This window comes from Tamandua tetradactyla, chromosome 7, assembly GCF_023851605.1.
Source record: "Tamandua tetradactyla isolate mTamTet1 chromosome 7, mTamTet1.pri, whole genome shotgun sequence".
NCBI lineage: Eukaryota > Metazoa > Chordata > Mammalia > Pilosa > Myrmecophagidae > Tamandua > Tamandua tetradactyla.
Genome location: NC_135333.1, coordinates 41056602 through 41076144, shown reverse-complemented (window position 1 = coordinate 41076144; position 19543 = coordinate 41056602). Strand labels below are relative to the sequence as shown.

General features: G+C 53.3%; 1 protein-coding gene across 1 annotated transcript in view; it reads left to right on the top strand.

The window, feature by feature from the left end:
• The first annotated feature begins 650 nt into the window (after positions 1–650).
• The window catches only part of CELSR1 (cadherin EGF LAG seven-pass G-type receptor 1), a 168162-nt gene continuing 149269 nt past the window's right edge, over positions 651–19543 (top strand). Inside the window, exon 1 of the mRNA XM_077169185.1 lies at positions 651–4155. Within this exon, the coding sequence (XP_077025300.1) occupies positions 651–4155 (3505 nt within the window). The remainder of the gene's footprint in view (positions 4156–19543) is intronic.

Sequence of the window (19543 nt, the reverse complement as noted above, 5' to 3'; positions counted from 1 at the left end):
TGGGTGCGGAGGACACAGGGAAGTGGGCCGGCCCCCTGGCCCCGCCCTGTAGCGCCCCCGCGTCTCCATGGCGACCCTCCGGCGCGCACCTCTGGGGCAGCTCCCCCCGGGGCAGAACAATACTCAGAGGGGCCAGGGGCGGGGCAGGGCGGGCCGGGGGCGGGGAGAGCGCGGGCGGCAGGGGCGCGGGCCAGGCGGAGAGGAGCGCACCGCCCAGGCAGCAGCCGGCCGCCGGGGTCTATGCGGCGTAGCGTCGAGCCCGCCCCGGGACGGCAGCCCCCGCCCAGCTCTGGGCCCGCCCCTACTTCCCACGGCCTCCCGGCCGAGCCCCGAGCCGAAGCCACCTGGAGCCTCCTTCGCCGCCGCAGGTTGATGTGCGGCGCCCTCCCGGGACGCGCTGAGGAGCCATCTTGAAATCAACTTCGCCAACTTTGCAAAGTGCTCTCGAAGTGGAAGCTGCGGGGGAGGCTGGGCGCGTGGGCCCCGGTGCCCCCTGCGGGGGCCCCCAGGAGGCCGGGGCGGCAGGACGCAGGCTGCTCCAAGGGGCCGGCGGCGGGCGGGCGGGAGGCGCCCCGCGGCTGCGCCGGGTGGATGCGGAGACGCGCCGGGTGTATGGATTGTGCTCGGGCGCCGCGCGCGGGCTCCGGACCATGGCGCCGCCGCCGCCCGTGCTGCCCGCGCTGCTGCTCCTGGCCGCCGCCGCCACCCTGCCCGCGCTGGGGCCCCGAGCGGCCGCCTGGGAGCTGCGCGTCCCCGGCGGGGTTCGCGCCTTCGCCCTCGGACCCGGCTGGAGCTCCGCGCTGGACGCAGCACGCACGCCCCGGGCGTTGCAGGAGCGGCTGGTCATGAACCCGGCCGGGCGGCGGCGCGGGCCGGCCGCGGGGACCCGGGGCTGCGCGCGCCTCGGGGGACACCCGCTGCCACTGCCCGTCCGCCCGGTAGTGCGCGGCGCCCCGACGGCGCTGAGCCGTCGACTGCGGGCGCTTGGGCACCGCTACGGTTGCGGCCCCCGGGCTCGGGGCGGGGCGGACCCCGGCGCGGAGCTGCGCGCTGGGTCAGTGATCCGGGCGTCGGGACCGGGTTCAGCGCTCTGCTTCCCGGCGCCCGGCGTTGGGGCCGCGCGGCACTCGGCGTTCGCCGTCCTGCCCTCCTTCTCTGCCTGTCGCTGCCCGCGCCGGCCTGGCTGCCTGCGTCTGCTCTGCTCTCTGCGGCGCGTGGCCGGCCCCGTCCGCGCGGAGCTGGAGCTCGAGGCGGCTGCGGGGACGCCTGGCCCGTCGCCGTCCCCAAACCGTCCCCAGGATGTGGCGGGGGCGGCGCGGCGGGCCCGACGGGGCGCGGGCGACAGCACGAGCCCGCAGTTCCCGCTGCCCAGCTACCAGGTGTCGGTGCCCGAGAATGAGCCGGCGGGCACGGCGGTCATAGAGCTGCGCGCACACGACCCGGACGAGGGCGAGGCGGGGCGCCTGAGCTACCAGATGGAGGCGCTGTTCGACGAGCGCTCCAATGGCTACTTCTTCATCGACTCCGCCACGGGCGCCGTGAGCACGGCCCGCGAGCTGGACCGCGAGACCAAGGACACGCACGTGCTTAAGGTGAGCGCCGTGGACCACGGCTCGCCGCGGCGCTCGGCCGCCACCTACCTCACCGTCACGGTCAGCGACACCAACGACCACAGCCCTGTCTTTGAGCAGTCCGAGTACCGCGAGCGCGTGCGCGAGAACCTGGAGGTAGGCTACGAAGTGCTGACGATCCGCGCCACCGATGGCGACGCGCCCTCCAACGCCAACATGCGCTACCGCCTGCTGCAGGGCGCGGGCGGCGTCTTCGAGATCGACTCGCGCTCGGGCGTGGTGCGCACGCGGGCCCCGGTGGACCGGGAGGAGGCGGCCGCGTACCAGCTACTGGTGGAGGCCAACGACCAGGGCCGCAATCCGGGCCCGCTCAGCGTCACGGCCACCGTGCACATCACGGTGGAGGACGAGAACGACAACTACCCCCAGTTCAGCGAGAAGCGCTACATGGTCCAGGTGCCGGAGGACGTGGCCGTCAACACGCCAGTGCTGCGCGTGCAGGCCACGGACCGCGATCAGGGCCAGAACGCGGCCATCCACTACAGCATTGTCAGCGGGAACCTCAAGGGTCAGTTCTACCTGCACGCGCTCAGCGGGAGCCTGGACGTCATCAACCCGCTGGACTTCGAGGCCATCCGTGAGTACACCCTGCGCCTCAAGGCCCAGGATGGGGGCCGGCCCCCGCTCATCAACTCCTCGGGGCTGGTGTCCGTGCAGGTGCTGGACGTGAACGACAACGCGCCCATCTTCGTGAGCAGCCCCTTTCAGGCAGCCGTGCTGGAGAACGTGCCCCTGGGTCACTCGGTGCTGCACATCCAGGCAGTGGACGCAGATGCGGGGGAGAATGCCCGCCTGCGCTACCGCCTGGTGGACACGTCTGCGGCTGCCGCAGGGCCGGAAGCTCCCGCTGTGGCCCAGGACTTCCCCTTCCAGATCCACAACAGCACGGGTTGGATCACCGTGTGCGCCGAGCTGGACCGCGAGGAGTTGGAGCACTACAGCTTTGGGGTGGAGGCCGTGGACCATGGCACCCCGCCCATGAGCTCTTCAGCCAGTGTGTCGGTCACAGTGCTGGACGTGAATGACAACGACCCGGTATTTACACGGCCCGTGTATGAGCTGCGTCTGAACGAGGATGCGGCGGTGGGGAGCAGTGTACTGACCCTGCAGGCCCGCGACCGCGACGCCAACAGCGTAATCACCTATCAGCTCACCGGCGGCAACACACGCAACCGCTTTGCGCTCAGCAGCCAGAGCGGCGGTGGCCTCATCACGCTGGCACTGCCGCTGGACTACAAGCAGGAGCGGCAGTATGTGCTGGCGGTGACCGCATCCGATGGCACCCGGTCACACACCGCGCAGGTCTTCATCAACGTCACCGATGCCAACACGCACCGGCCCGTCTTCCAGAGCTCCCACTACACGGTGAGTGTCAGTGAGGACCGGCCGGTGGGCACCTCCATTGCCACCATCAGCGCCACAGACGAGGACACAGGCGAGAACGCCCGCATCACCTACGTGCTGGAGGACCCTGTGCTGCAGTTCCGCATCCATCCGGACACTGGGACCGTCTACACCACCACCGAGCTGGACTACGAGGACCAGGCCGCCTACACACTGGCCATCACGGCCCGGGACAACGGCATCCCGCAGAAGTCTGACACCACTTCCTTAGAGATCCTCATCCTTGACGCCAATGACAATGCTCCCCGCTTCCTGCGGGATTTCTACCAGGGCTCGGTCTTCGAGGACGCCCCACCGTCCACCAGCGTCCTCCAGGTCTCTGCCACGGACCGAGACTCGGGCCCCAATGGCCGTCTGCTGTACACCTTCCAGGGCGGGGATGACGGCGATGGGGACTTCTACATCGAGCCCACGTCCGGCGTGATCCGCACCCAGCGCCGGCTAGACCGGGAGAACGTGGCCGTGTACAGCCTGCGGGCTCTGGCCGTGGACCGGGGCAGCCCGGCGCCCCTCAGTGCCTCTGTGGAAGTCCAGGTGGCCGTCCTGGACATTAATGACAACCCCCCGGTGTTCGAGAGGGATGAGCTGGAGCTGCTGGTGGAGGAGAACAGCCCCGTGGGGTCCGTGGTGGCCAGGATCCGTGCCCACGACCCTGACGAAGGCCCCAACGCCCAGATCATGTATCAGATCGTGGAGGGCAACGTGCCGGAGGTCTTCCAGCTGGACCTGCTGAGCGGGGACCTGCGCGCCCTGGCGGAGCTGGACTTTGAGGTGCGGCGGGAGTATGTGCTGGTGGTGCAGGCCACGTCGGCACCCCTGGTGAGCCGGGCCACCGTGCGCATCCGCCTCCTGGACCAGAACGACAACCCCCCTGTGCTGCCCGACTTCCAGATCCTCTTCAACAACTACGTCACCAATAAGTCCAACAGCTTCCCCAGCGGTGTCATCGGCCGCATCCCAGCCCACGACCCTGACCTCTCGGACAGCCTCACCTATGCCTTCCTGCAGGGCAACGAGCTCCAGCTGCTGCTGCTCGACCCCGCCACGGGCGAGCTGCAGCTCAGCCGGGACCTGGACAACAACCGGCCGCTCGAGGCACTCATGGAGGTAGCGGTGACTGGTGAGTGGCCGGGGCTAGTGGTGGGGGAGCGGCTCCCCGAGGCTGCCCCAGCACTGCAGCCACCTGCCCTGGGCCGCCTGGTGTGCCTGTGGTGTTGTGGACCAGGGCCAGGCGGGCTCTTTGGGACACTCGCTGCATCTGTGCTGGGGGCATGCCCCTAACCTGGGGCCCAGTGAGTCGAGGTGGTGCCGCGCTGCTTGCCACAGCATTTCTGCTGGGAGCTGGCCAGACTCCTTCAAGTTCAAAACCGGGGCTGCCTGGTGCTTTTCCCAGCAGGCCTGTGGCTCCTGAGTCACTCAGTTAAAAGCCGGCCCCGGGGCTTGTGGGTTGCCTGCTTTGCTGGGTGCTGCTCTGCAGTCAGTGACACTGCTGTCTGGCTAGATCAAAGGTCACTGTTCACCCATGTGCCAATTAGCTCCCGGGTGGGACCGTTGGAAATTGCCAGATAGGTTCCTGAGTCACCGTCTAATGTGGCTGGGGCTCCCGGGACTTCCCTTGGTCTTGCTTTTCTGTCTCCTCAGGAAAATAACAATCAGGCTTCTGCGTGCTAGCCTTTGGGTGAGCTCTTTGAAATGCATGGCCCCGTTTGATTGGGGCTGGGGGTGGGTGCAGCTCCGGCACAGGTCTGCACCAAAGAACATCTGGGTGTTCCTTGAGGCCTGCCCAGGTTGATGGTGGAGCTGTGTGGGAACTGTCCCCGCCCGGCTCCTGGTTGCAGGTGAACAGACCCGGAGGGGACCGCAGCTCAGCCGGCCAAACGTGCAGGGCCTGAGGGCTGGGAAGGGAGGGACAGACAGAAGGCGTGGGAATGGGGAGACATGATGGAGAAGGATGGGATGGGGTGGGGTGGGGTGGGGTGCTGAAGGACAGGAGGCCTGCCTGTCTGTCCACCTAGGGGTGTGAGCAGTTGGTATGTGTAATTTAGTCCAGAGATCAAGTTGTCCCCAGGAAAGGCCCAGCTCTGTGGGTTGCGTCAGTGTTTCAGATGAGTTGTTGAAACAATGAACCATGATACAGTATCCTCAAGGAAATCCTGGAGGAAATGGAGGAATTAAAAAGTTAATTTTCTGATTCCCGCCCCACCCCCAGTTGGCTGTAACTATTTATATAAGGATTGGGTGGCAAACAGGTTCCAGTAGAGTTGTTTGCTTTTAAGATCCAACACCTGGGTCCCTTTTTGAAGTGGCGCAATCATTCAGCACAGGTTTTGGCGGCCTGTTCTGTGTGCAGGTGAATAGTGTAGGTTTTGTGAGGTTGGGGAAATGGGTAGGGAAGGTGAAATAGGTCCTCGGTGGTGGATTGTTAAGCAGGGAGGTGGCTGCTGAGAGCAGTGCTCGTGGGAAAATAAAGGTCACGTGTGTTGCAGATAAAAAGTCTCTTTCTTAAATTCCCACTTGGATTCTCTAAAATTCCCACTTGCATTTTCTAAAGCCACTTTTCTCAATTCCCACTTGTATTCTCTAAAATTCCCCCTTGCATTCTCGAAAGTCTCTTTCTTAAATTCCCACTTTCATTTTCTGTAATTCCAACTTGCATTCCTCCAGCCCCACCCCCCAATACCAGATCTGCAATTGTCTTCCCCTTTGCTTGATAGAACAGAGTGACATTTTTGGCCTATAGAAGAGGATTCGGCCAAATGATAGTTTTTTTTCCCTTTTATTATTTTTATTGAAATATTTTTATACACCATATAATCTATGCAAAGCATACAGTCAGTGGCTCACAATATCATCACGTAGTTGTGCATTCATCACCATGATCATTTTTAGAACATTTGCATCACCCAGAACGCAAAATTAAAAGAAAAACTCACATCCTATAGCCCTTATCCCTCCCTCTTATTGACTACTAATTTGTAGTCTACCCAGTTTTAAGACTTACGATAGAGGTAGGTTAACCAAAATGGTAAGCTTTCAATTTCACGGGCATGATGCTTTTAGTGGGGAATGGGTCCACCCTGTGTATGAGCAACATGGACCTGCGATTGGTTGGCAAGTGGGGTTTAGGATGGGTTCCATCCAGGGGAGCTGGTCTCGCCTGCCTCCTGTGCCCCCATCCTGGACCACAGTCAGGTGGGTTGGGGGCTCCCCATTGTGTCAGAACTGTCTCGGTGACCCAGGTCTTGGCTCTGGACCCTTTGCTGCCCCACTTGCCTCCCGTGTGAACTGTTTTTATGGTGTCATTTATTGCTCCAGTACCTGGAAGGCGAGTGGTATTAGGATACTGCTGCTGCTTTCTCCGGTCTTCCTGCCAGGCAGTGGGGGAGCGGGTGTTCAGTCAGGGTTGGAGCTCGCCCACCCAGGGACCCTGTTTGAGGAATTTGCTGCCGAACTGAATTCCTCCAGGGCCAGCTCTTGCCCTGCTTTAAAGTTGCCCCTGGAGATGCTGCTTGCCTCTCTCAGGCCCTCTGACTAGTGTTGAATGAGCCCGAACAGCAAAAGACCACCGACCATGCAACCTGTCACTCCAAATGCCGGAGAAAGCGCGGTGTCCAAACAGAACAAAACAGAGGTCAGCCCTGGTGTTAACCTGAGTCCGATGCTTAGGTTTTATTGTGAAACAGTGGGGAAACTCGTACACTTTTCAATGAGCTCCTAGTGCCTTATGGTCATACCCGAAAGCGTGGGAGTTGTTACAGCTCTGGAGAGCCCAGAGTCCATGAAGTTTTGCGGGAGCGAGTCCGGGATGGCTGTGTGCCTTTATCCTGAGCTCGGGGAGGTGGAGCTGGGGAGGTGGGAGAGGAGGGCCCTTCCTTCCCACCTGGCCTGGTTCTTAATGGTAACATGTACATAGCATAAAACGACCCATTTTAACCACTCTCAAACCTGCAGTTCAGTGGCTTTAATTCATTCACAATGTTGTGCTCCCATCGTCACCATCATGACCAAAACTTTTCCATCACCCGAAACAGAAACTCTGTTTAAACCCTTTAAGCAGTAACTCCCCATTCCCGTGCTCCCAGGCCCCAGGTGACCCCTAATTCTAGTGATTTCATCCAGGTGAGATCATACGCTAGCTCTCAATGTAATGTCTTCACGGGTCAGCTGTTTCATAGCAGGTGTCAGAACCTCATTCCTTTTTAAGGCTGAAGGCTAGCCTGTCGTACGGATACCCACCTAGTTTGTCTGTTCCTCGGCGGACACTTGGGTTGCTTCCACCTTTTGGCTGCGGTGAATGAACTGTTGTTCATGCACCTACAAGTATCCATTTTAGTCCCTGCGGCCACATTTGGATCACATCTGGACATACAGGACGTTCATTTTATATGCGACAGTTTTTGAGTGAAGTTTTAACTTTCACTAAAGGACCTTTTTTTTTTCTTTGTTAGGCATTTTTTTTCCATTTATTGGTTTTTTTATTTAAAAAATTAACTAACACAACATTTAGAAATCATTCCATTCTACATATACAATCAGTAATTCTTAATATCATCACATAGATGCATATTCATCATTTCTTAGTACATTTGCATCAATTTAGAAAAAAATAGAAAGACAACAGAAAAAGAAATAAAACGATAATAGAGAGAAAAAAATTAAAAAAAAATAAAAAAACTATACCTCAGATGCAGCTTCATTCAGTGTTTTAACATAATTACATTACAATTAGGTAGTATTGTGCTGTCCATTTCTGAGTTTTTGTATCCAATCTTGTTGCACAGTCTGTATCCCTTAGCTCCAATTACCCATTATCTTACCCTATTTCTATCTCCTGATGGTCTCTGTTACCAATGACATATTCCAAGTTTATTCTCTAATGTCGGTTCACATCAGTGGGACCATACAGTATTTGTCCTACTAAAGGACCTTTTTGTCATGAACCTTTTTAAAGCTACGTTTGCGTTTCTCAGAGTGATGTGGCCAGTCCCCACACGGGAAGCAGTATTTCTGGATGTTGGTCTTTTAGTAACATCAAGATTTTTGATCTCTGAAGTGTGTGTGTACCTGTGGGTCTCAGGCCTTAGGCCAAACTGCGCAGCACAGAACGTGACTTCCGGTAGAAAACGCCCCCGTCTTGTGTTTGTGCAGGTTTCAGATCTGTGAATGTGGGAAAAATAGTATTCGTGGGGTGAAAATGATTGGCCGATGAGTCATTTAGACACATCAGAAAGCACTGAAACTGAAGTAAAGGAACAAGATCAAGTGACCTTTCTGCCATTTACTTTGGTGCGGGGTGGATGGGATAAAGTTGTTTAAGCTCAATAAATTTGTGAGAAGTGTTTGCCTAGTTGAATACAGGTGTGTGGGGATTTTTAAATAGAAGATTTCAAACCAGGAAATTCGGGTCTGGCCGTTGGGCCAGGTGTCATCTGGCTGAGTGGGATTTTGTTTTATTTCTGACACCAAGCATGTTGAAGGGGTGTCAGGAGAGCCTCAGTCACTGCAGTTGTGGAGCAGGACCCTCCGGTGAGAAAGACCCTGAGGTAGGTGCCTTTGGAAACTGGTTCACCCTTTAGGGCTTCTGCAGCTCTAGAGCTGGCCACCTCAGATGCTGACTCAGAGACTGAGGCGTGTCCCTGCCTTTGCTGAGCACCCACTACACGTAGCGGCGGCTCTAGTATGCATGGCACTTACTCTGTATGGTGCCTACTGTGTGTGGCACCTACTGTGTGTGACATCTGTGCATGGCACCCACTGTACATGGCACGTGGTACCCACTGCACAGCAGACCTACTGTGCGTGACACCCACTGTGTGTGGCACCCACTGCTGGCAGACCTACTGCGTGTGGCACCTACTGTATGTGGCCCTGAGGTCTGCACATAGGTGTGGCCCTACCTTCCCAGGGCTGGGCGGACTTAGGTGGGTACACATGGAACCAAGTTCAAGGAGAGAAGGTGACAGGCAGAGTATGTGTGTGGGGGTGGGGTGCTTGAGGATGTCCCCCTGCCCTGTGTACATGCTGTCCAGGCAGGAGGATGGGGGTATCGGGATCCTGTGGTTTGGGGTGGGGTGGAGGCTGGCCCATGTCAGATATGGGTGGCCCCATAAGGGCTTTGGTCTTTGCTAAGAGAAAGGGGGTCCTGAGGAGGATTTGGGTCGTGTGGGGTCTTGGGGTCTTTTACCCAGGCAGTGAGACTGGAAGGTGGGGGGAGAGGGTGAGCCCAGGCTCCACCTACGAGGGCTCCTGGGTGGATGAGGAAGAGCATGGCCAGATGGTGGTGGGTGGGGTTGGTCCAAATCCGTCGAGTGTCCGTGTGGGAATCTCCCAGGCCTGCCCGTCCAAGCACTCTGGGGTCTCTGTGGCCACCTTGTGAAGGCATCGACCCCATCTGAGATGTGCAGCCCAGGCCCAAGAGATTCAGTAGTGCCTGTGGGTCACCCAGGCCACCCACTGGGTGGGGGTGGGGGCAGAGCTGGGATGGGAGCCCAGGCACCTGGCTCCTGGGAACTCAGTCCTAGTGAGGGAAGTGTGTTCACGGAGCTTGGGGGGGTGGCCCTTGGAAGGGGGTCAACTTTGGGAGGAGGTCTGTGAGGCCACTTCTGGACCCGGGGTGGCTGGGGTGCTTTGAGCTGGTTGAGAAGGCTATTGGGCATGCCAGGGATTAGCAAGGCCATGGGGAGTGTATCAGCTAGGGGTCTCTGGAGAAACACAATCAGCAGGAGATACCTGTAAGTATAAAACTTATAAGAGTGTCTCATGTAGCCATGGGAATGTAGGAGTCCAAGGTCTGTAGGGCAGGCCACAGCTGGCAGGTCCATTGTAGGTCCTCAACGACCTGAGGTCAGAGATGCCTGTAGCTCCCGGGTCACAGGCGTGAGACCAGAGCTTAGTGCTGCCAGGCCAGCCCCTGCCATCTCCGTCCCGGTCGCTCTGCCACGCTCCCACATGGACGTTCCTGGTGGAGTTGAGGGGCAGGTTTGCACGTTGGAGTGTTTGGATGGTTCCTGACATCCCCCACTCCCATGCAGTTGTAGATACGTGGGTGTGGCTCTCGGTTCAGGGGCCATAGGGTGGACCAGGAATTTGCAGCCAGAAAGAGGGGTCCCAGGTGGGCCTTTCTGGCTTCCCCAAGACCAGCCTCCCTGCCGGGGCTGCTGGCCTGAATGGAGCCATGTGGTGGGCCAGCCATGGAGGAGACAGGTGGCTTTTGTCATTTCCCCAACTGTCCCCCAGGCCTGGGAGAAGGCGAGCAACCAAGTGGCAGTAAATACAAGGAGTCCAGTCTGCTTTGTCAGCCTTGCTAGTGGCCCATCAATTTTATTTTCTCAAAGAACCAACTTTTGGTTTTCTTGGTTCTGTTGTTCTTTTGTTCTCCCATTCCTTTAACTCTGCTTTAATCTCTGTTATTTCTCTTCTTCTGTTTGCTTTGGGATTAATTTGCTGTTCTTTCTCCAGTTCCTCCAGGTGAGCTGTTAAGCCCTCAATTTTTGCTCTTCCTTGTTTTTTAATATAGGCATTTAGGGCAATAAATTTCCCTCTCAGCACAGCCTTTGCTGCATCCCCGCTGTATTGTTTTCATTCATCTCCAGATAGCTAGTGATTTCTCTAGCAATTTCTTTTTTGATCCACTAGTTCTTTAAGAGTGTGTTATTTAATCTCCATGTATTTGTGAAAGTTCTGGTTCTTTGGTGGTTATTGAGATCCAGCTTCATTACACTGTAATCAGAGACAGTGCTTTGAATAATTTCAGTGTGTTTAAATTTATAAAGGCCTGTTTTGTGCCCCAGCATATGATCTATCCTGAAGAATAGTCCATGAGCACTAGAGAAGAATGTATATCCTGGTGTTTGGGGTGCAATGACCTATATATATCTGTTAGGTCTAATTCATTTATCAAGTTATTTAACTTCTCTGTTTCCTTGTTGATCTTCTGTCTGGCTCTTCTATCTATAGAGGAGAGTGGTGCATTGAAGTCTCCTACTATTGTTGAAATATCTATCACTTCCTTCGGTTTTGCCAATGTCTGTCTCATGTACTTTGGAGTGCCTTAATTGGAAGCATAAACATTTATGATTGTTATATCTTCTTGGTGAATTGACCCTTTAATTAGTATATAGTGTCCTTTGTCTCTCATGATGTCTTTACATTTAAAGTCTGTTTTGTCCAATATTAGTATAGCTACTCCTGCTTTCTTTTGGTTACAACTTGTGTGAAACATCTTTTCCATCCTTTCACTTTCAATCTATTTGTATCCTTGTGTCTAAAATGAGTCTCTTATAAACAGCATATATCAGGATTATCTTTCTTAATCCATTCTGCCAATCTGTATCTTTTAATTGGTAAGTTCAGTCTGTTAACATTCAGAGTTATTACTGAAAGGCATTTCTTGAATCCACCATCTTATCTTTTGGATTTTATTTGTCAGATCTCTACATTCTTTTCCCTGTTTCTCTTTATCCTTTAAATTACCCTTAGTGATACTCTTCAATTCTGTGCCCTCCTCCAGACTTCCCTCTCTTGGCTTTGTTTTTTTTTTTTTCAACTGGCAGAACTCCCTTTAGTATTTCTTGTAGGGCCGGTCTCTTGTTGACAGATTCTTTCAGGATTTGTTTGTCTGAAAAATTTTAATCTCTCCCTCAGTTTTGAAGGACAATTTGGCTGGGTACAGAATTCTAGGCTGGAAGTCTTTCTCTTTCAGGATGTTAAATACATCATATCATTGCCTTCTCACCTCCATGGTGACAGTTAAGTAGTCTGAACTCAGTCTTATGTGATTATCCTTGTATATAGTAGATTGTTTTTCTCATATTCTTTCAGAATTTTCTGCTGCTTTTCAGCATTTGACAGATTTATTAGTATATGTTTTGGGGAAGGCCTATTTGGATTTATTCTATTTGGAGTTTGTTGAGCTTCTCTGATTGTATATTTACGTCCTTTATAAGGGTTGGGAAGTTTTCCCCCATTATATCAACTACTCTTCTAGCCCTTTTCTCTTCTCCTCCTGGGATATCAGTGATTCGTAAATTTGTGGCTTTGTTTTGTTCATTTCCCTGAGATCCAATTCAAATTTTTCCATCTTTTTTGCCATTGGCTATTTTGAGTGTTCAAAATCAGTTGTCCTGTCCTCTAGTTCACCCATTCTTTCTTCAGCCTCTTCAAGTCTGCTGTTATGTGTCTCTAGTATGCTTTTTATTTGGTCTACAGCATCTTTAATCTCTGTGATATTTGCTATTTTTCTATTCTTTAAAATCCCTCTTTATGCTCTTCTAGTGTCTTCTTGATCTCCTTTATGTCATTAGCCATCCCATTTATTTTATTTAATAGAGTTATATGAACATCTTTGATTAGTTGTTCCAGTGTGTGTGTTTCCTCTGGTGTTTAATTTGGTCATTAGATAGGGTCTATCTGTCTGCATCATGATATGCTTAGTGATCTTGTGCCGTCTTCCTGGCATGTAAATATCTTGATTGGTGTTCTAGTTTGCTAGCTGCTGGAATGCAACACACCAGAGATGGATTGGCTTTTAATAAAAGGGGATTTGTTTCGTTAGCTCTTCAGAGGAAAGGCAGCTAACTTTCAATTGCGGTTCTTTGTTACGTGGGACGGCACAGGGTGCTCTCTGCTGGCCTTCTCTCCAGGCCTCCAGGTTCCAACAGCTTTCCCCGGGGTGATTCCTTTCTGTATCTCCAAAGGCCTGGGCTGAGCTGTGAGTACTGAGATGAGGTATGCTGAGCTGCTTGGGCTGTGCTAGGTTGAGCTCTCTCATTTAATCACCAGCCAGTTAAACATCATTCACTGCAGCAGGCACGCCTCCTAGCCGACTGCAGATGTAATCAGCAACAGATGAGGTTCATGTACCATTGGCTCATGTCCACAGCAATAGAACTAACCACCTTCACCTGGCCAAGTTGACACCTGAACCTAACTACCACAGTTGGTTTACTTTGAAAGTTAATTTCCTTCAGTAGTCAAGAGCTTTGTATTTGCAGGATGGTTGTGGAGCAGAATGTGGGGCACCGGGTGGGCACAACAGTGGAATGATGTGTGCCAGGGCAGGTATAGGCACAGGTTGGGGATGCTACGCTGGTGCTAGTGAACGAGGGCGCCCAGCAACCAGGGAGGACGTAGTTGTGCAGATGCGTGGGTTTGGGGGTGGGGGGCAAGGGTCTGAGGGTGGGGCTAGAGAAAGCTTTTAAAAAGCTTTTTATTTTGAAATAATTTCAAACTTACAGAAGAGTTGCAAAAATAATACAGAAACAATACATGGAACTCCACATATGCCCCACCCAGATACCTGGATTTAACAGCTATCAACATTTTGCTGCACTTGTCCATCCACCCATCATCTTCCATCCACCCATCATCTGTCTGTCTTTATGTCTAGCTTATTTCACTCAATGTGAGGTCTTCAGGGTTCTTCTGTGTTGCTGCGTGTGTCAAGTCTTCATTCCTTTTTGTGACCAAATAGGATTTCATTGTGTGGTTAGATCACATTTTGTTTACCATTCTTTTTTTTTTTTTCATGCGGTATGGTGGGGGCCACGTTTCATTCTTTTTCCATGTGACTTTCCTATTATTGTAGCATCATTTGTTGATTTTAAAAATTTTTTTGGGAAGTGTTCGGGCCAGAAATCGAACCTGGGTCTCCTTCATACAGCTGAGTATTCTACTGCTGACCTCCCCTTGCACCCTGCCATTCGTCTTTTTGATGAATCTTTAACTTAGTAATAATGGAGCTTAGACAAAGTTAAAACTTGCCCTAATTCCCACAAACTGGGAAGTCTGGTGGACCCACATTGGTGAGATTTGGCTGCACGTTTTCTTTCTGGAAGGACGGCTAAATTGGAAGGGGTCACAGCGGTTCCTCCAGAAGGGTGGGTCTGGCTGGTGCGGTTGGCGTGGCTGAGTGCCAGCAGGGCCGTACCCGAGGCCTGGGCCTGGCTTCCATGTGAGACGCTGGCTTCGCCTGGGGGGTGGGGGCACTGTGTGGCTGCCCCCTGGGCCCTGTGGGCTGACACCAGAGCAGACTCTGAGGGTGCAGCAAGGGTGCTGCCTGAATCAGAGAGTGACTGAGTGAACGAATGACGCGCTTCACCTTCTCCCTTCCATGCCAGCTCTGTCACATGCCTGGACAAGTGGGACATCCTTCCTGCCTTCCCTTCCTCCATCCAGAAAGAATCCTCCCTTTTTTTTTTTTTTTCCCCCATGGGCAGGCACCAGGAATCGAACCCGGGTCTCCAGCTCAGCAAGCGAGAACTCTGTTCCATTTTTTTTAATAGACTGTTTTCACTGCCAGGTCTCTTTCTCTCTCTCTTTATTACATTTTTTGGATTTTTAAATATCTAATCTAAATGATGCTTGGTTAAGGTAAACTAACAGCAATTAATTCAAATAAAACCATGTGCTATGTTAGCATTGGGAGATAAGAACTCTTTTCAGGGCTGTAAACTTTTATCAGTGAGTTGATTGTTTTCATCCTTGGTGTGAAGTTATTTCTCTCCTGTGCAGCTGCACCATGGGACCTTACACCTCAGGCCGTGGTACCAGCAGCTGTCCCTGGTGGAATTAGGGGCTGGGTACAGGGCAAGGGCCAGTCAGCAAGGACCCCGGGGCTTGGAGCACCTGTGATTTCCCACAGGGTGGTCTGGGTTTGCAGCTCTTTGTGCCTCGAGCTGGTCTTCTGATACTGAGCAGGGCTAGTCCCCTCTGGGCCTCAGTTTTACCACCTGAAATGGGGTGGGAGGGTCCTCTCCCAGGACCCCTGATCACAGTGTTGTCACATTCTGCAGGTTAAGGGTTGGGAAACAAACCCAGCTAGGGGGTCTAGCTTTGATTTGGGGAGCCTTTTTTCTTGCCATGTGCTTCGCAGATGCAAAGAAATATCCATTTGGAATGGTTGTGGCCACTCAGGTGCTGGATCGCGAAGAAAGCGCCTGTGCTGCATGCTTTCAGGGGAGGGTTTTACATCAGAACTTGGGCAGTTTTGTCCTGTCCTCGTTCATTGGAGTCCACTGGATCCTTCTGGTGCTTTCCTGTGCCCTCATCTCATATCTCTGCATTGTAGATGGCAAAAGGGTAAATGTTTTAATACAAATTTTATGTCTGGCACATGGATAAGATCTTTTTTATATTTATCTATGAACTCCTCCCCCCCCCAAAAAAAATGAACATGTAGCTGCTTTAGTGGTCCGGTGAGAGGAGGGTCAGTGTTGGAGGTGGTACCTGTTTGACCCAGTGTCTCCTGGTGTTAATGGGGTCTGGGATGTGAGTCCCCGAGGCCACAGGACAGGACCTCAAGGGCCTTTCCAGGAGGGAGCCCTGGCTTGTGGCTGGGGCTTCAGCTGATTCTGGGGCCTTGGGCCAGATTCCAAGAGGCCACGACATGCTGGGGCCTGGCTGCCCCGTCTGGCTGTATCCTGCGGTGCGTGTGTTCTCCGCCCTTAGCTTTGGCCACCTGTGCTCTTCCAGCCACCTCCCCCAACAGCCACATCCTAGGTTCACAGCCATTTGGTGCTCATGCTGGTCCAGGAATATTTTTATTGGAATTCTAATGCATTTATAGCTATTTTAAGATAGAGACAATTTGGTTTGGTTTCTGTCTTTTTTAAATTGAGGTGAAATTCACATAGGGCAAAATTGACACTTTTGAAATGAAAGATTCTGTAATATTTAATACATTCACAGTATCTTACAACCATCCGCTCTGTCAAGTTCAAGGACATTCTCATCACACCCCTATTAGCAGTTTCCTCCATTCTGCCCGCCCCGCTTCCCCCTGGACCCTGGCAGCCCCTTGTCTCCCCTCTGCCTCTGTGATGTACCTACTCGGGATGTTTCACGTGAGTGGAAGTCACACCAGGTTGCTGTCTGTATTGGGCTCCTTTTTCTCTGCACGTGTCTCCGAGGTCCCTCCGCGTCGTGGTGTCTCGGAACCTCCTTCCTTCAACGTTAGCGGCCCTCCCTGTGAGTGGTGACAGCCCCTGGGACCCCCACCCCTCTGCGGCCACCGAGACTGCAGGGAACAGGTGGTCTTTGTCCGGGGGTCATCACCAGAGGCAGAGCGCACCCTCGGAGTGCCAGAATGTTCCCCGGTGGAAGAGACAGCGTGGGCGATGCTGCAGGTGCTCCGGATAAGTCTGGCTTCGAGGATGGTACCGAGAAGGAATTCCTCGGCTTTGCGGCGTCAGACGTGCTGAGTCCGTCTCTGCCCTTTGACTTTGTAGCTCCCGGCCTCCGGGTTTCCTGGGAGAGGAGGTGGCCTGAGTAAGGGATTCCGGCGTCCTCTGTGACGCTCTGCCATTTTGAGACTGTCACCGGTGCTGCCAGCCTAAGCGAGGCCCCGGCACGGGGTGAGAGCCGCCGTTGCGTGGGGTCCCCCGAGGGGAGGGGCCTTGATTAGGAATCCCAGGAAAGGATTTAGCTTGTTGGCGGCAAGCAAAGTTATCCAGGAATAATAAGGGATGCTGGGGGCTGTGAAGGGTCAGGGGTCAGAGGTCAAGGATTGGCCAGAGCCACCAATGGTGCCAACATTGTCTTGACGGGCCTGGTGAGGGACAGAGGTTCCGGCCTCATGTTGGGGGGCACATGAAACCCCTCCTGTGGCAGCATCTGCCTCTGGTCCCACCGTGGCTGGGCCCAGGCCTGCATGTGGGGGCTTTTAACCGCACATGTCACCCCGTCTGCCCTGCTGGGTCCAGACAGGCATGGCGGGGGCAGCTGCTTGCTGGCCCAGGCGTTTGGAAGTTCTGCTGCATTTCTAGACTTTAGGCTGTGACCTGTGCTAAAGTCACATTCCTCTTAGGCCCGGAAGCCTTGCTGTCCGCCAGGTGCACGATTCTGACGAGAGAGTCGGGGCAGGTCTTTTTCGGGGCCCCTCTGTCAAGGTGGTGGGCCTGCCTCCATTTTCAAGCTCTCGACGCCGGTATCTCCATGTCGACCTGGGCTGTGGAGTTCCCTCCAAACTGAATCCAGTTTTCTCACCTCAGCTCCTGAGAACAGCACCCATCCCCCTCATGGTAACGCCCTGCGACATCGGGGTCCCGCCCTGTCCCCACCCCACTGACCCCAGCAGTTCCATGGCCTGTGGTTGCTTGTGTTTGCCCAAGACGCATCTCCCTGATCCCTCCCTGAGATGACGGCGGCCTGGGCAGGGACGTGCTCCTGCTCTCGGGTGGCCGGGGAGGGGGGGGTGGTCCTGGGGCACCCAGGTGTCTTCCGGGATGATTGTGCACCCACCCTTTCTCTTTTGAGCCTTAACCCCTGAGGGACAGCCGAGAGAGTTGCCTTTTCAGTTCAGTTCAGCCCTCTTCCCTGGGCATGGAAAATTTTAATGTGTAATGGGAAGTTCCCCAAAATCTTCAAACAGGAGAGAGTGGAAAATATGCAAGTGTATTGTTCCAAGCGAGTTCATATCCATCTGGCGCCCGGCCTCCAGGGCCGAGGGTGTGTGTGTGTATGTGTCAATGTGTGTGTGTCAGTGTATGTGTGCAGGTGTGTTGCACAGGGCAGGAAGTACACCCGTGAGCTGTAGCATGTGTGCAGGCGTGCCTGAGCACCGTGGGACTGGGGAGCTAGGACGGATCGCTGGGGTTGTAACCCGCCTGCCACCATTTATTGCCCAGTGTAGGGGGTACCAGGTCAGGGCCACCCCATAGGCGGGCAGCTGATGGCCTCAGGGCCGGAACAGCCATTGTGTTTGCAGCAGGAACTCTGGCTTCTCCCCTGCTGGCAAATTTGGAGCCGCGCGAAAACTGAGCCGAGCCCCTTGTAAGGCCCAATCTATAGCTGGCAGCTGCATTCTCCACGGGCGGGGGGGCACGGAGGGGGTTGTGACCCCAGGGCGCCTTTGATTCTGCCTCGGGCGGCCTCGGGAGCATGTCCCTGCGCTCAGCCTGAAGCACATAGACGTGACTTCTGGGTCTTTCTTTCCCTTATGATTCCTTCTTAAAAGTACCGTGAGAGGGGGTGCCAGGACTGACCTGGAAGGACACAGGTTTAAGTGGGGTTCCGTGGGTGGGTACGTTGGGGGTCAGCTGCAGGGGGCTTGGGGAACCGAGGTCTTACTTCCCTGCCCATCCGGCCCCCACGCCTCGGAGAGCAGCTGGTGCCCCTGCTTCTTGAAGATGATTATTTTTAAAACTTTGTGCAGGCTGTGGTGGGGGAAGGGAGAGGCGAACTTGTGATCGGAGGAGGTTCAGAGGTGGTGGAGACAAACCTTTTAAAGGTGACCTTTGTGTATTTTTAAAAAAATATTTTTATTGACAAATCTTCACACACAATACAGTCCATACATGGTATACGATCAGTGGTGCACAATATCACACAATATCAACATATAGTTGTGTATTTATCACCATGATCGTCTTTAGAACATTTGTATCACTCCAGAAAAAGAAATAAAGTGAAGAAAAAACCCATATATCCCATACTCCTTAACCCTTCCTCTCATTGATCACTGTGTATTTCCATCTACCCACTTTATTCTACCCCTTATCCCCCTTATTTATTTATTTATTTATTTATTTATTATTCATCTGTCCAAACCCTGGATATAAGGAGCCTCAGACATAGGCTTTCACAATCCCACAGTCACACTGTAAACATTATACCTTTATAAATTTGTCTTCAAGAATCAAGGCTACTGGAACACAGCTCAGCAGTTTCAGGTACTTCCCTCCAGCCTCACCAATACACCATAAACTAAGAGGGGCTATCTATATAACACATAAGAATAACCTCCAGGAAAACTTCTCAACCCTGTAGGAAATCTCTCAGCCACTGAAACTTCATTTTGTCTTATTTCTCTCTTCCTCCTTTTGGTGAAGAAGATTTTCTCAATCCCTTGATGCTGGGTCCTGGCTCATCCCGGGATTCCTTTCCGACATTGCCAGGGAGATTTACACCCCTGGAGTCATATCCCATGTAGTGGGGAGGGCAGCGAATTCACCTGTTGAGTTTGCTTAGAGAGAGAGGCCACATCTGAGCAATAGAAGACGTTCTCTGGGGGGGACTCCTAGGCATATTGTAAGTAGGCTTAGCCTATTTGCAGGAGTAAGTTTCATGGGGGCGAACCTGAAGATTGAGGGCTCAGCCTATTGATTGGTTGTCCCCACTGCTTGCAAGAATATCAGAAATTCTCCAAATGGAGAAATTGAATTTTTCTTCCTTTTTCCCCAGTCCCCCAAGGGCACTTTGCAAATTGTGTATTTGTTTTTAACAAATCATAAGTGTGTAATCATTGTCAGAATGTGCAGTTTTGTTTTCTTGGTAAGATAATCAGATTGTTTTAGGGGCTTGACTTTGGAACTACCAGCTAGTAATACAGGTTAAACCGCTTCAGATGGTTGAAATTTCTGATTTCTGAGAGTAGGCTTGTCTCCTTTTAAATAAATTATTTTTAGAGGAGGTTTAGGTTTATAGAAAAATTGAGCAGAAAATACAGAAATTTCTACCCTTCCCCATCCTGTCCAGAGTTTCCCCTATTATTAACATCTTGTATTTGTGCG